The 16649-nt window shown below is 44.5% G+C and overlaps 1 protein-coding gene across 5 annotated transcripts in view; it reads left to right on the plus strand.

The window, feature by feature from the left end:
• LOC140741109 (electroneutral sodium bicarbonate exchanger 1-like) overlaps window positions 1-16649 on the plus strand; it is a 205331-nt gene that overhangs the window by 84127 nt on the left and 104555 nt on the right. For all 5 annotated transcript variants that reach the window (XM_073070876.1, XM_073070875.1, XM_073070871.1 and 2 more), the window contains exon 3: window positions 9423-9566. In XM_073070876.1, coding sequence (XP_072926977.1) covers window positions 9452-9566 — 115 coding nt within the window. In that variant the 5' untranslated portion in view covers window positions 9423-9451. The remainder of the gene's footprint in view (window positions 1-9422; window positions 9567-16649) is intronic.

The following is a 16649-nucleotide window of genomic DNA, read 5'->3' on the forward strand; positions in this document are numbered from 1 at the left end:
AACCTGGTGGTACATACTTTCAAACTTTTGTGTCTTCTAGCTGATAGAAGTGGGGAGAAGAGCGAATGCCTGGGGTGGGAGGGATCTTTGATTACGTGAGGGGCTAGCCAGATGGAATACTTACCAGCACAATATATTTCTAAATTTTGCAGTCATAATTTGACAATGTTAGCATTTGCTATTGTTACTGTGTGAAATAAGACAGTAACAAAGACTTTTGTCTAGTTTGATATGGAAATGCCCTAAGTGCTGCCAATGATTCTGTGTTTGAACAGACTATGCTGTTTGCTGCCAGCTCAACAGCAATCAAGAGAATTGTGAATTTGAGTGATTATGAACCAAGCCTGCTGAAAAGCACTCTGCAAACCTTAGAACATGAGGTTGATGTGAACTTTTAATGGTGTACTTAAGAATAATTACTAGTAGAAGGTAGAGCATCTAATGAGGCTGCTCCACAAGCAAGGGAAGAGATTGCTGAACCTCTGGCTAGGATCTTTATGTCCTTGTTGTCCACGGGAATGGTACCGGAGGATTGGAGGGAGGCGAATGTTGTCCCCTTGTTCAAAAAAGGTAGTAGGGATAGTCCAGGTAATTATAGACCAGTGAGCCTTACGTCTGTGGTGGAAAAGCTGTTGGAAAAGATTCTTAGAGATAGGATCTATGGGCATTTAGAGAATCGTGGTCTGATCAGGGACAGTCAGCATGGCTTTGTGAAGGGCAGATCGTGCCTAACAAGCCTGATAGAGTTCTTTGAGGAGGGGACCAGGCATATAGATGAGGGTAGTGCAGTGGATGTGATCTACATGGATTTTAGTAAGGCATTTGACAAGGTTCCACACGGTAGGCTTATTCAGAAAGTCAGAAGGCATGGAATCCAGGGAAGTTTGGCCAGGTGGATTCAGAATTGGCTTGCCTGCAGAAGGCAGAGGGTCGTAGTGGATTGAGTACATTCAGATTGGAGGGTTGTGACTAGTGGTGTCCCACAAGGATCTGTTCTGGGACCTCTGTTTTTTGTGATTTTTATTAGCGACCTGGATGTGGGGGTAGAAGGGTGGGTTGGCAAGTTTGTAGACGACGCAAAGGTTGGTGGTGTTGTAGATGGTGTAGAGGATTGTCGAAGATTGCAAAGAGACATTGATAGGATGCAGAAGTGGGCTGAGAAGTGGCAGATGGAGTTCAACCCGGAGAAGTGTGAGGTGGTACACTTTGGAAGGACAAACTCCAAGGCAGAGTACAAAGTAAGTGGCAGGATACTTGGTAGTGTGGAGGAGCAGAGGAATCTGGGGGTACATGTCCACAGATCCCTGAAAGTTGCCTCACAGGTAGATAGGGTAGTTAAGAAAGCTTATGGGGTGTTAGCCTTTATAAGTCGAGGGATAGAGTTTAAGTGACACGATGTAATGATGCAGCTCTATAAAACGCTAGTTAGGCCACACTTGGAGTACTGTGTCCAGTTCTGGTCGCCTCAGTATAGGAAGGATGTGGAAGCATTGGAAAAGGAAAAGCATTGGAAAAGCATTACAACTATTTATGAAAAATAAATAGCGCATAAAAGGAATAAAGAGGTAGTGTTCATGGACTGTTTAGAATTCTGGAACGAAACAGCACGTAAAATCTTTATAAGACCATAAGATATAGGAGCAGAAGTAGGCCATTTGGCTTATCGAGCCTGCTCTGCCATTCAATCATGGGCTGATCCAATTCTTCCAGTCATCCCCATTCCCCTGCTTTCTCCCCATACCCTTTGATGCCCTGGCTAATCAAGAACCTATCTGTCTCTGCCTTAAATACACCCAATGACTTGGCCTCCACAGCTGCTCGTGGCAACAAATTCCACAGATTTACCACCCTCTGACTAAAGTAATATCTCTGCATCTCTGTTCTAAAAGGATGTCTTTCAATCCTGAAGTTGTGCCCTCTTGTCCTAGACTCCCCTACCATGGGAAATAACTTTGCCATATCTAATCTGTTCAGGCCTTTTAACATTCGGAATGTTTCTATGATTCTCCCCCCCCCCCCCCCCCACCACTCTCCTGAACTCCAGGGAATACAGCCCAAGAGCTGCCAGACGTTCCTCATACAGTAACCCTTTCATTCCTGGAATCATCGTGAATCTTCTCTGAATCCTCTCAAATGTCAGTATATCCTTTCTAAAATAAGGAGCCCAAAACTGCACACAATATTCCAAGTGTGGTCTCACGAGTGCCTTATAGAGCCTCAACATCACATCCCTGCTCTTATATTCTATACCTCTAGAAATGAATGGCAACATTGCATTCGCCTTCTTCACAACTGACTCAACCTGGAGGTTAACTTCCAGGTTATCTTGCTCAAGGACTCCCAAATCCCTTTGTATCTCTGCATATTGAATTCTCTCCCCATCTAAATAATAGTCTGCCCATTTATTTCTTCCACCAAAGTGTATGACCATACACTTTCCAACATTGTATTTCATTTGCTGCTATTTTGTCCATTCCCCTAAACTATCTAAGGCTCTCTGTTTCCTCAACACTACCAGCTCCTCCACCTATCTTTATATCATTGGTAAATTTAGCCACAAATCCATTAATACCGTAGTCCAAATGATATGTTAAAAAGCAGTAGTCCCAACACCGACCCCTGTGGAACTCCACTGGTAGTGGGCAGACAGCCAGAATAGGATCCCTTTATTCCCACTCTCTGTTTTCTGCCGATCAGCCAATGCTCCACCTATGCTGGTAACTTCCCTGTAATTCCATGGGCTCTTATCTTGCTAAGCAGCCTCATGTGCAGCACTTTGTCAAAGGCCTTCTGAAAATCCAAGTACACCATGTCTACTGCATCTCCTTTGTCTACCCTGCTTGTAATTTCCTCAAAGAATTGCAGTAGGTTTGTCGAGCAGGAACTTGCTTTCAGGAAATCATGCTGGCTTTGACCTATCTTGTCATGTGCCTCCAGGTATGCCGTAATCTCATCCCTAACAATCAATTCCAGTTGTGGATCTTCCAGCTCCTGTACCACATTCCCGATGGTAGTAATGAGGAGAGGGCATATCCTAAATTGTGAGGGTCCTTAAGGATAGATGCTGCATTCTTGAGGCATCACCTTTTGAAGATGTCCACGATGGTGGGAAGGGTCGTGTCTGTGTGGAGCCTCCACACCAGTTGGAGATGCAAGCAGTCAGAATGGTCTTCACCATACATTTGTATGCCTCTTTGTCACCATCTGAAATTCTGCCAACAATAGTGGCAAATTTATCGATGGCATTTGAGATGTGCCTAGCCACACAGTGATGAGTGTAGAGAGAGTAGAGCAGGGGACTAAGCACGCATCCTTGAGGTCTGCCTGTGTTGATGGTCTGTGAGGAAGAGATGTTATTACTGATCTGTTCTGACTGTGCTCTCCCGATGAGGCAGTCAGTAATCCAGTTGCACAGGTCTAAGTTTTGGTTTGTGTGTCAGTCAGTCACATTTGGCACATTGAGTCTGCTCCATCATTTGGTTATAACTGATTTATTTTCCCTCTCAACCCCATTCTGCTGCCTTCTCCTGTAATATTTAATGCCCTGACTAATCGAGAACCTATTAACCTCTGCTTTAAAAATACTCAAAGACTTGGCTGTCACAGCTATCCGTGGCGAATTCCACAGGTTCACCACCACCTCTAGCTAAAGAGATTCCTCTTTATCTCTGTCCAATTGTCCCTCCCCACTCATCTCCTTCCTGGCACTTATTCCTGCAAGTGGAGCAAATGCTACACCTGCCTCTACACCTCCATTCAGGGCCCCTAACAGTCCTTCCAGGTGAGGTGACACTTCACCTGTGAGTTTGTTGGGGTCATATACTGTGTCCGGTGCTCTGGGTGTGGCCTCCTGTATATCAGTGAGACTTGACATAGATTGGGAGACGGCTTCGCCGAGTACCTATGCTCTGTCCGACAGAAAAAGCAAGATCTCCCAGTGGCCACTCATTTCGATTTCACTTCCCTTCCCCATTCTGATGTCTCTCCATGGCCTCCTCTACTGTCGCAATGAGGCCGCATTCCGGATGGAGGAACAACACCTTGTATTCCATCTGGGTAGCCTCCAACCTGATGGCATAAGCATCGATCTCTCAAACTTCCAGTAATGGCCCCACCTTCACCGTTTCCCCCTCTCACCTCATCTCCTTACCTGCCCATTGCCTCCCTCTGGTGCTCTTCCACCCTTTTCTTTCTTCCATTGTCTTCTGTCCTCTCCTATCAGATTCCCCCTTCTCCAGCCCTGTATCTCTTTCACCAATCAACTTCTCAGCTCTTTACTTCACCCCCCCTCCCAGTTTCAAATCGTGCCTTGATTCTCCCTCCCCTCCCCCCCAACCTTTTAACTCTATTCCACATTTTTTTCTTCAGTCCTGCTGAAGGGTCTCAGCTCAAAACATCGGCTATACTCTTTTTCCATAGGTGCAGCCTGGCCTGCTGAGTTCTTCCAGCGTTTTGTGCGTGTTGCTCACAATATGCGAAATGTGGTGTGACCAATGCTTTATAAAGCCACAGCATTACAGCCTTGTTTTTGTATTCTAGTCCTCTCAAAAATGAATGCTAACATTGCATTTGCCTTCCTTACAACTAACTCAACCTGCAAGTTAACCTTCAGAGAATCCTGCACGAGGACTCCCAAGTCCCGTTTGCATTATTTCTGAATTTGCTCCTCACTTGGAAAACCTGTGCTTTATTTCTTCTGCCAAAGTGCATGATCATATGCTTCTCTACAGTGTATTCAATCTTCCACTTCTTTTCCCATTCTCCCAATCTTTCAAGTCCTTCTGCAAATGTACAGATGTAATTTAATTCTCCCTTTCAAAGTGTCCATAAAGGGTGATGAGCTCATTGGGGAGTGAAGTATCACTGCTATTTATGACGTTGGGTTTTGCCTTGTTTCTCCAATCTGATTTGTGTCTCTAACTTCACACAGAATTGCCTTTTTGCTCCCACAATGACCTTCCATAGGTTGTACCTTGACTTCTTGAGGTTTCTGTTCTTGAGTGGTACAGATCTAGCCCTCAGTAGACTGCAAATCTCCTGGTTCATCCAGAGCTTCCAGTTTGGGAAGACTTGGTATGTTCTCAAAAGCACGCAGTCATCATCAGTTGTTCAAAGGTTAGTTCGTTGACAAAGTATACAACTGAGGTTCTTCAATTCTCTGGGTAGCCGTGAAACCAAGAAAGGCAGCAAGATCATCAACCCTTACATCCCACCTCCCTGCAAACAATGAAGTCAATGACAGCTGTGGCATATTCATTGAGATTGATGGTGAATTGCTAAATGTGGTGCAGTCTACCCTTTCAACTCCTCTATCTCCCTTGACCATACTGTGGCTGTCCTCACCAATGGTGCTGTGATCCTCAGTCTCTGCCTAAATGCCAGGAGTAAAAATGCAGCTAGTTGATCAGTCATCCTGAAGTGTGGGCATGGGATGGATTGTTAAGTATTCTGGTTGGTGAGTGTGTTGGCTCCTCTGGTTTCACAAGTGTCATGTTGGCGGTAGTTTGTCAGAGACTGCCAGCTAGCCTGGTTGAAGTCTTGCATCAGGGTGCAGCAAAGCATGAATGCAAGAGATTCTGCAGATGCTGTAAATCCAGAGCAACACACACAAAATGCTGGAGGCGCTCAGCAAGTCGGGCGGTATCTGTGGAGGGCAATAAGCAGTTAATGTTGCAGGCTGAAACCATTTGGGGTAGGGTGTGATGTTTTGTGACTATTGATCACAAGTTGTTCAGTTCCTCCAGTGCCTGCTGTATTTTTGCTGGGGTGAAATGTTCACTTATACCAGGATGACTGCGGGAAAACTACTTTGGTAAGGTCAGGTGAGCAGGACTGGAACAGAACTGCCACCTCTATGTACTACGATGAGTTAATCATGAAGCAAACACCTCTCCCTTTACCTTATGCTACCCTCCGATCCAATTAGTGGAAGGAATGGCAGATAGAATTTAACTTGAACAATTGTAAAGTAATGCATTTTGGGAGGTTAAACTAGGGTGGGAAATGCATAGTGTATAGCACGATCCTGGGGAGTGTTGTGAAATAGAGACCCAAGGGTGCAAGTACGTAGTTTGCTGAAAGTAGTGATCAAGATAGATGCGGTCGTGAAGAAGGCATATGGCATGCATGCCTTCATTGGATGATGCATTAAGTACAAGAGTTGGAAGAGCATGTTACAGCTGTATAAGATGTTGGTGAGACCACACTTGTGTATTTGGTGTTTTTCTTTAAAAAAAATTATTAAGATACATTAATTTATTGAGAAGCCCTTCCAGTCCTTCGAGCAGCGCCACCCAGCAATTCCCTGATTTAACCCTAGCCTAATCACGTCTGGTCACAATAATGAAAAAGGAAGTGGTTAATGAAGAGGGATTGGAAAAGATACACCAGGATGTTGCTGGGACTGGAAAGCTAGAGTTATAAGGAGAGATTGGATAGGATGATTTTCCCTGGAGCAAAGGAGGATCAGGGGTGATCTTGTAAAGGTTTAAAATAATGTGGGGCATAGATGGGTAGACGGTTAATCTTTTGCCCAGGATAGGAGAGTCTAAAACTAGAGGGCATACATTTAAGATGGTTGGAAACTGGTTAATAAGTTTATTATTGTTACACATACCTGGGTACAGTGGAAAAACCGTTTTGCATGCATTCCATGCAGATAATTTAATGACAGATTTAAAGGGGACTTGGGCTGTAAGCTTTTCCACATAAAGGGTGGTGGTGTATGGAATGAGGTGTTAGAGGAAGTGGTAGAGGCTGGTACATTTACAATACATAAAAGATATTTGAACAGGTTCATGGATGGGAAAGATTTACAGAGATGTTGGCCAAATGTGGACATATGGGACTGACTCAGGTAGACTACTTGGTCATCATGGATGAGTTCAGCCTAAGGACTTATTTCTGTGCTGTATGATTCTATTTGGCACTGAAATATTGCATTAACTTTTCCCATTCTGGTGCTTAAATTCTAAATTAAATTATCAAATTGTAGAGGCAGATCTCTTGTGTAATATAATAAAAGTATTGGGAATAGACTGTAACACAATCACATCAAAGAGATAGGCGTGGGGTTGTTTTGTTGAGGATATTGTGATACCAATGCTATATTTAAGAGCTGCTTTGGTTTATCCCTAAGAAGTAATCGATAGATCAATGTGTGATGATGAATCTTGTGTAAATTATTACTTTTCTCATTATTTTTGTCCAGCAACTATACTGTACTACTACTCTTCCACCAAATAGCCTAACTGTGCAGCCCTAAGGTTAAAAATGATAAATGCACTGTGTAGCTGTGAGCAAGCAGATCTATTTTGGAATGGTATTGTTTTGCTCATCAGATTTGACAAACACTTCCATTTCAGAAGATCAATAGAATCTAAATTTTTCATGCCCAAGGTGTCTGAGCAGCATAGTTCCAATCACCAGATTCCTAAATTTTCAAATTAGGATAAGGAGTAGGTATTTGAGAATATATCTGAAGTGGCCCAGGTTCAGAGTTTTATTAATCCCTGGTCATTTCAGTCTTTATTAGAAATTTAACACATTTTTGTGTTCTTGCTAAATAATAATAGTTTATAATTGTATCTTGTGTGATATCCTGCGTGTTAAGCTGTCAGCTTCCATATCATTCAACAAACATCACTGAGCTTGGTGTCAGTTCACTCACTCCACTTTGGAATTTTCACAACTACTAGTCAAATTTTAAGATAGCAGATTCTTCATGCTTTCATCACTATGGAAGTTAACATCTTACCATTTGGATTTGTTGTATCAAAACTCTTAAGGTCATATAATCGAAAGCTCGCTGTGGAAGGTGGTCTCTGAAATCAATGTGACCAGTGTTGGCGTTCTGAACAAGCTGCACTGTCAGCTCTGTTAATGGTACTGATAGTTTGGATAAATAATAAAAACACAATTGATATGCTTTCTAAGCAAATTTGTTAGAATATGGTCAAATGGTGTAAGGGCAAATATTATGTGGATGAAAAGATTGATAGATATGAGAAAGGTAGTTGGGTATTGCTCAGCTTGGAAAAGTGGTCTCCCTTAGAAGTTTGAACTGGATCCACTTGTGTGTACTTTGATAACTTCAGTTTGTATATAGAACCACAAAACTTCCTGCCAATATGAATTTCGCCAAACAGCAGAAGGTCTGTTTTAAAAAATATATAAAAACTAAATTTTAAAAGAATTCAATTCAGTTGAACATAGTGAAATAAATTTAATATGGAGAATCATGAGCTCATGCATTTTTTAAGTCCCCATCTTGCCATTTCAGGGACTTGTATAGATGTACACCAATAAGCTCTATTTTTGTATAGAGTCTGTTTTGCTATATATGGAGTATTTATCACCAATAGTTGTGTGTCATTTCCCACAATTATACTGATTGTAATCTATGACAGAGACTTTTTTTAAAACAGTGTGAAAACCTGTTATAGCCTTGTCTTAATTATATGTTTTATAGTCTATATTCAGCATGGTGGCAGGTTTGATAGGAAGTCCTGCCTTCTGTAATGTATAAAGAAGCTTCAAAGCCCATCAGCATAAAAATAGCAAAGAATCTTTGACTTGAGAGCAAATCACAGAGTATGTATGTTGAGTAGGCAAATTAAGCTGATTGGGAATATATATATATTAATTAGTTTATTCCCAAGTAAGGGAAAATTGTTGCAGGTCTCTATTAGAGTCATATGCATTCAAAAAAAATCTGTAGAGAATATTTACCTTTGCTTGTATTTAAAGAGTAAGTGTCATTTACTACCACAAATACAAGAACATGGGTGTCAAATTGTATGTAACTTTTGCCATTATTAATTTTCACAATCAAATATTAATTGGATAAATTACATTAACTGGAGTGCAGTTAACTCTTGATTTATCAAATGCATCAAAACTTAGCAGATTCTCTTGGATAATTATGGGTGAAGGAAACCACTGGGTAAACCCATCCATTGAAGTTGTAGCCTCCCATTCCCTCAGAGCATCTGAGTGTCTCTTAAATGATTCCAGGTTTTCCTTTCATCTTTGTCACTGTGTGCAACCTTATTCTGGTCCTAAAATTCTTTTGCCTTGTTAAACACTTGTCCTCTTGTTTTATTACCACACTTTGAATTTAAATAAGCCATGTATTTTTATCTATTTCATGTATACTTAAGCATGTTTATATAGTTCCAAATTAAACACTCGTCTTTCTGCTTCTCCAGTGTTCTTCAAAGCTCAGCCTCTGACATTAGAAATGTCCAGTGGCTATTCTCTATACATTCTGATGTTTGAATCTCATTCTTCCATAGCGACCAAATGGAATATACTGTATTTAATGATCTAACAAGCTCACTGCTCCTAAGCATTAGTTATGAAATTCAGCAGTATATGGAGAGTACTACATAAAAGTGCAAATTCCGTGCTTTGTGTTTCAGGGCATCGGACCTTGTATGTTGGAGTACGTATGCCTTTGGGTCGACAGAGTCACAGACACCACAGGACCCATGGATCAAAGCACAAGAAGCGAGATAGAGTGAAAGGTGCCATCCAGGAAGAAGGAAAGGATAATCTCCCTTATGGTGAGGCACATTCAATCTCTCAATTACAATAACTGATTTTTTTTTTTTGCATGGGGTGCTCACTTAATTTCAATTCTAATGTAGCTAATGCATAAAAATATGTAAAGTTGGAGAACAATGTTTATTATACATGGGGTGGGAGTATTTCATGTGCAGGTTAGATTTGTGGATGTCGCACTGGAATGCATCATGTTTCCATCTACTTTATAAATTTAAATATTGACTTGTGCAATTTTAGTATTTTGACCTGGTTAGCTCCTATCAAGGTTGTAGTCTGTCTAATGTCTGTTTCTCATAGTTTGTATATGTATGCAATAATTTTGATTTATGCTTGTTTGCAACACAGTTACTGACCTCCAAGTCCATTCTTCTACAGAATGGGCTGTACTCCTAACCTTTGAAGCAAGGTAATTTGTTAGTGCAAAGCATTGGCTAACACAATATAGTGCAGCAATCTCTTTTTGCTCTGGATAATAAAGTAGGTCTTTCTTGGTCCATTAATTGAAATGTACAGTTTTGGCTGCATCACAGCAAATTCACACACTCAGGTCATTGTGTTGATTCCATCATTTAAATATCACCCTTGTTTCATGGAAACGAAGTTGAAGGTTTGTAAGGTACAGTAGTCTCATGGATCTTGATGGATGGGTATCTTGGGGGGGGGGTGCTGTTCTATTGATCCAGAGATATCAATTTGAATTCTCCCATGATGACTATATTTGTAGGTTCAATTCTGGGCCTATCACTGCAAACTTTGGTCAGACCCAAGACTATTGAAGTTCCATTCCATGAGATGAGGGAAAAGGGGTTGGTTGATAGATGTATTTCACATCCTGAAAAGTAGTGAGAAACTGTTCCCATTGGATTGAAAGGTAAAGTAGTAAGTGAACCAAGACTCATATGAGAGATTGAGGGTGATTGGCAAAAAACAAAAGTGACAGCAGAATTTATTTTTAAAAAGCTTGCATAGCAAGTGTGTATAATCTGAGGAGACAAACTGCTGTGGCATAGTGAGAAAAATTTGATGTAACATTCACAAGACAACTGGATAAGTATCTGAAAGGAAAGCCTTTGGAAGGCTATGGGGATAGGGTAGGAGGCAGGACAAGCTGGATTGCTCTTGCACAGAGCTGATGTAGACAAATGGCCACCTTTGGTCCTGTAACCAATTTGAACATCACTTGCTGTTGTCTGTGTGCATGATGCATCAATGAACTGAGGCTGCTAGTCAGCAGTAGTGCCGTCATTATCTCTTCAAGATGACTTGATGTTTCTGCTACAGCATTTGTGTTACACTGAATAAAGTGGACTTAAACTAGAAAAGCCAACCATAAAAGGCTTCTCCAGTATAAATAAGCCTTGAATTTTTCATTTTCGTATTTGACTCAGTGTAGTAGGGGGCATTGCTTGCTTTGTTTTCATTTGGCAAAATCAAGGATTTTGGATTATTTAAAATTTTCAGAAATGCATTGGATTTTTATCTTAATGAATTAATACTGACATTTGTGAGCAAGAGAATCGTACCTTTCTCAAAGGGGAGGCTGAATAATTTGATTGATTTTTCTCCTTAAAGGGGAAAAAGGACCATTAGTATGGCATTTATACATATTTGGAGATGAGATGAGCATTGCTCTCAATTGATTAATTTGCACCTGACACTTAAGCAACCAAAGATGGGTGACTGTCATCTGTTGGTTCTGACAATGTTTCCTCTGCATAATTATCTTCTACTTAGAACCCTGGTTTGGACCAGGGGTTGAGGCTTTCTTTGTGGTTAAAAATGTTTCTAGGATGAGGCCCATTATCTTAACAAATTTCTCATAGGAGTCTTGTAATAGTTCTTGTATGCTGTTATGAAGAACAGGCCTGGCTTTTTTTGGTAGGATAGAAATGCACTTCTGTTTTACTGTTAATGTAATATGTAAGAGTAAGTGTTGAGGTTGGTACTTTCCATGTTACATGTTAATGAATTGGATGATGGAATCGATGGCTTTGCGGCAAAGTTTGTGGATGATACAAAGGTAGTTGTACGGGCAGGTAGTATTGAGGAAGCAAGGAGTCTGCAGAAGGACTTGGACAGATTGGGAGATTCTAGAAGTAGGGATAGATTAGGAGATGGGCAAAAAAGTTGCAGATGCACTTTGTGTATGTTCATGCACTTTGGTAGAAGGAATAAGGCTTATACAGTTTTCTAAATGGGGAGTGAATTCAGAAATCAGTGATGCAAAGAGACTTGGGAGTCCTTGTGCAGGATTCCTTAAAGGTTAACTTGCAGGTTGAGTTGGTAGTAAGGAAAGCAAATGCAATGCTAGCATTCATTTCAAGAGGACTAGAATATTAAAACAAGAATGTAATGCTGAGGCTTTATAAAGTATTGCTCAGACTGTATTTGGAGTACAGTGAGCGGTTTTGTATCCTATACCTAAGAAAGGATGTGTTGGCATTGGGGAGTCCAGAGGAAGTTTGAGAATGATCCCAGGAATCAGGAATGAAAGGATTAATGATGAGAATTTTTTTTTAATGGCTCTGGGCCTGTTCTTATTGGCATTTACAAGAATGGGGGAGGGGGGAAAAGCTCATTGAAACCTCTCAAATATTGAAAGATCTTGATAGAGTGGTCGTGCAGAGGATGTTTCCATAGTGAGTGAATCTAGGTGCAAAGGGCACAGCCTTTGAATTGAGGGGTATCCCTTTAGAACAGATGAGGGATTTCTTTAGCCAGAAAATGGTGAATCTGTGTAATTCATTGCTATAGATAGCTGTGGAGGCCAAACCATTGGGTATATTTAAACTGGAGGTTGCTAGGTCTTGATTAGAAAGAGAGTCAAAGGTTATGGGAGAAGGCAGGAGAATGGGGTTGAGAGGGATAATAAATCAGCCATGATGGAACGGCAGAGAAAACTTGACGGGTCAACTGGCTTAATTCTGCGCCTATATCTTATGGACTTAATGCTTCAGGCTCAGTTCAATCCACTACAATATTTTTGTCAAATTCTAGGTATTTAATTCCTTGGAATCTCTAGTAATGTTACTGACTGAACAGGTTCTAGTATGTCTGCATACAAATGTGATTGTTCAATAGCCTCTGCATTTTGAAAACCAAATTCTAAAAGCAAAACACTTCGACATTATGAAATGCTATATGTTGACAATAGTTATGCTTCAAAAACTTCTTAAAAGTGAGTCCTTTGAGGTTTCTATTTTCCCTTCATTATAAAACAAAAATATTGACAAAGTGTAAGTTTAAGGCAGTGTTTGAGCTGCTGTTTGAGTATCCACCTGAAGACTACCATGGTCTTCTCTGGATCTGATGTTCCAGGTAAGCTTGTTTGCTTTCTTTGGGAAAAGGAGAAGGAGATCCTGACTGCCTCATTGCTTTCTCTTGATATTTGCCTATTTTTGCAATTTCCAATCATCTATCAGAAATGGGCTGTCCACTCCTGCGGCTGTCTCCATGTGTGCATTGAAGATAATCTGATTGAGGCTCACTAACTGAAGTAGAGATGCCTTTTGAAAAGGCTGCTTTAAAAGCTCCTATTTGAGTATAAGAAATGGGATGTTAGCAGCTGAACAAATCATTGGTCAAGCCACTTTTGGAGTATGGTGTGCAGTTCTAATTGCCACATTACAGGAAGGATGTGGTAGCAATATTGTGCACAAGAAATTCACTAGGATTTTGTCTGAAATGGAGAGCTTTAGTTACAAGGAGAAATGGGATAAATTGGGGTTTTTCTCACTGGGAATGTAAGGGGCTAATGGGTTGTAGCGATGTACTGCATACAGAACTAGAGACAACGACATGCAGTCGGTAAGTCGTTTCGAGACTAGTTTATTCAAACTTTGCGGTGCTGGCATTTAATCCCTAGCGCCCACCCTCACCAGGTGGAAATGTCATCAGAGGTGCATTACCAAAGTCTCTCCCCGCACGCTGGCTATTTGTGAGTCGGTTCGCCTGCGCAGAAAGTGGGTCGCCACATAACCGCCCCCCCCCCCCCCCAGAACCGGCGATACATTCCCCAATGTCCACAGTCTGGATCAGCCTCTGTTTGGGAGGTCTGCCACTGCGCCGCGGTGCCTGAACCTCGACCGGCTACGCCAAGTCCACGTGGGCTGGTTTGAGTCGGTCCACCGTGAAAACCTCCTCTTTTCCCCCAATGTCCAGAACGTACGTGGACCCGTCGTTGTTGTTCACCTTGAACGGCCCCTCGTACGGCCGCTGTAGCGGTGCCCGGTGTCCGCCCCTTCGTACAAACACAAACTTACAGTCCTGCAGGTCTTTGGGTACATGGGTCGGGGTCCGTCCGTGCTGTGAAGTCGGTACGGGGGCCAGGTTGCCGAGCCTTTCGCGTAGTCTGTCCAGGACTGCTGCGGGTTCTTCCTCTTGTTCCCTTGGGGCTGGTATGAATTCTCCTGGGACAGCCAGGGGTGCGCCGTACACCAACTTGGCCGACGAGGCGTGCAGATCTTCCTTGGGTGCTGTATGAATTCCAAGCAGGATCCAGGGAAGCTCGTCCACCCAGTTAGGTCCTCTCAGGCGGGCCATGAGAGCCGACTTCAAGTGACGGTGGAGACGTTCCACTAGACCGTTCGACTGTGGGTGGTAGGCAGTTGTGTGGTGCAGTTGCGTTCCCAACAGGCTGGCCACAGCCGACCACAGGCTGGAGGTGAACTGAGCGCCTCTGTCGGAGGTAATGTGGGCCGGTACCCCGAAGCGTGCTACCCAGGTTGCGATCAGTGCTCGGGCGCAGGAATCGGCAGATGTGTCGGTGAACGGGACCGCCTCTGGCCACCTCGTGAACCAGTCTACCATAGTTAGGAAGTACCGCGCTCCTCGGGACACTGGTAGGGGGCCCACGATATCCACATGAATGTGGTCGAACCTCCGGTGGGTGGGTTCGAACTGCTGCGGCGGGGCTTTAGTGTGCCGCTGCACCTTGGCTGTTTGGCACTGCGCGCACATTCTGGCCCATTCACTGACCTGCTTGCAAAGTTCGTGCCATGCGAACTTGCTGGAGACCAGCCAGACAGTTGTCCTGTTAGATGGGTGTGCCAAACCGTGTATGGAGTCGAAAACTCGCCGCCTCCAGGCTGCCGGGACGATGGGGCGAGGTTGGCCGGTAGCCACCTCGCACAGGAGGGTCCTCTCACCTGGGCCTACGAGAAAGTCCTGCAGCTGCAAACCCGAGACTGAGGTCCTGTAGCTGGGCATCTCGTCGTCTGCCTGCTGCGCCTCCGCCAGTGCTGCATAGTCCACCCCCAGGGACAGGGCCTGGATAGCTGGTCTGGAGAGTGCGTCCGCCACGACATTGTCCTTTCCCGAGACATGCTGGATGTCCATCGTGTACTCGGAGATGTAGGACAGATGTCGCTGCTGGCGAGCTGACCAGGGATTGGACACCTTCGTGAACACGAAGGTCAACGGTTTATGGTCCGTGAACGCGGTGAACAGCCTGCCTTCTGAGAAGTACCTGAAATGCCGGATTGCCAGATACAGTGCCAACAGCTCCCGGTCGAAAGCACTGTACTTGAGTTCGGGTGGTCGTAAGTGCTTGCTGAAGAACGCCAGGGGTTGCCTGCGCCCCTCGATGAGTTGCTCCAGCACCCCACCGACTGCTGTGTCAGATGCGTCCACTGTAAGGGCAGTCGGAACGTCCATTCTGGGGTGCACCAGCATCACGGCATCTGCCAAGGCTTCCTTGGCTTTAACGAACAAACCTTAACAAGCCTTAACAAACTCCTTGTCCCAAGTAATGTCCTTGCCTTTACCCGACATCAGGGTGTACAAAGGGCGCATGATACGGGCTGCTGAGGGGAGGAAACGGTGGTAGAAGTTCACCATACCAACGAACTCCTGCAGGCCTTTGACCGTGTTGGGTCGGGCAAAGTGGCGGATCGCGTCTACCTTGGCGGGCAGAGGTGTCGCCCCGTCTTTGGTAATCCTGTGGCCCAGGAAGTCGATGGTATCGAGACCGAACTGGCATTTGGCCGGGTTGATCGTGAGGCTGAAATCACTCAGGCGGGAGTAGAGCTGGCGGAGGTGGGACAGATGCTCCTGACAACTACTGCTGGCTATAAGGATGTCATCCAAATAGATGAACGTAAAGTCCAGGTCAAGTTCCATCACATCCATTAGCCGCTGGAACGTCTGTGCGGCAGTCTTCAGGCCGAACGGGGTGATGAGTGCTGTTTTGGGGATGTCTTCAGGGTGCACTGGGATTTGATGGTATCCCCGGATGAGGTCTACTTTGGAAAAGATTCTTGCCCCGTGCAGGTTTGCTGCAAAGTCCTGTATATGCAGCATGGGGTAGCGGCCTGGAGTTGTAGCCTCATTCAGTCTGCGGTAGTCGCCACATGGTCTCCAACCCCCAGCTGCTTTGGGCACCATGTGCAGGAGGGAGGCCCATGGCTGTCGGACCTGCGTACAATCCCCAATTCCTCAATCCTCTTGAACTCCTCCTTCGCCAGGCAGAGCTTTTCCGGGGGGAGCCTTCGTGCGCGGACGTGGAGGGGTGGTCCCTGGGTCGGGTTGTGGTGCTGTACCCCGTGTCTGGGCATGGCTGCCGTGAACTGCGGTGCCAGAATCGATGGAAAGTCCGCCAGGATTCTGGTGAATTCGTTGTCCGACAGCGTGATGGAGTCCAGGTGTGGGGCCGGCAACTTGGCTTCACCCAGGGAGAACGTCTGGAAAGTCTCGGCATGTACCAGTCTTTTCCCTTGCAAGTCGACCAGCAGGCTGTGAGCTCACAAGAAGTCCGCCCCCAGGAGTGGTTGGGCCACAGCGGCCAGTGTGAAGTCCCACGTGAACTGGCTGGCGCCAAACTGCGGGTGCCGTAGGTCCGTATCGTGCTGCCATTTGCGGCCCTTAGGGTGGGTCCTGGCTTCCTGTTGTGGGTGTCGTACCCCGTCGGGGGCAAGGCGCTGATTTCCGCTCCAGTGTCGACCAAGAAGCGGCGTCGCGACTGTTTGTCCCAGACGTACAAGAGGCTGTCCTGGTGGCCAGCCGCCATAGTCATTAGCAGCAGCTGGCCCTGGCCCTTGCAGGGCGGGCGACAACGGCGGGCTTCTGTGCCCCACCGCTGGTGG

The sequence above is a fragment of the Hemitrygon akajei genome, chromosome 18, assembly GCF_048418815.1.
Source record: "Hemitrygon akajei chromosome 18, sHemAka1.3, whole genome shotgun sequence".
NCBI classification, from domain to species: Eukaryota; Metazoa; Chordata; class Chondrichthyes; order Myliobatiformes; family Dasyatidae; genus Hemitrygon; species Hemitrygon akajei.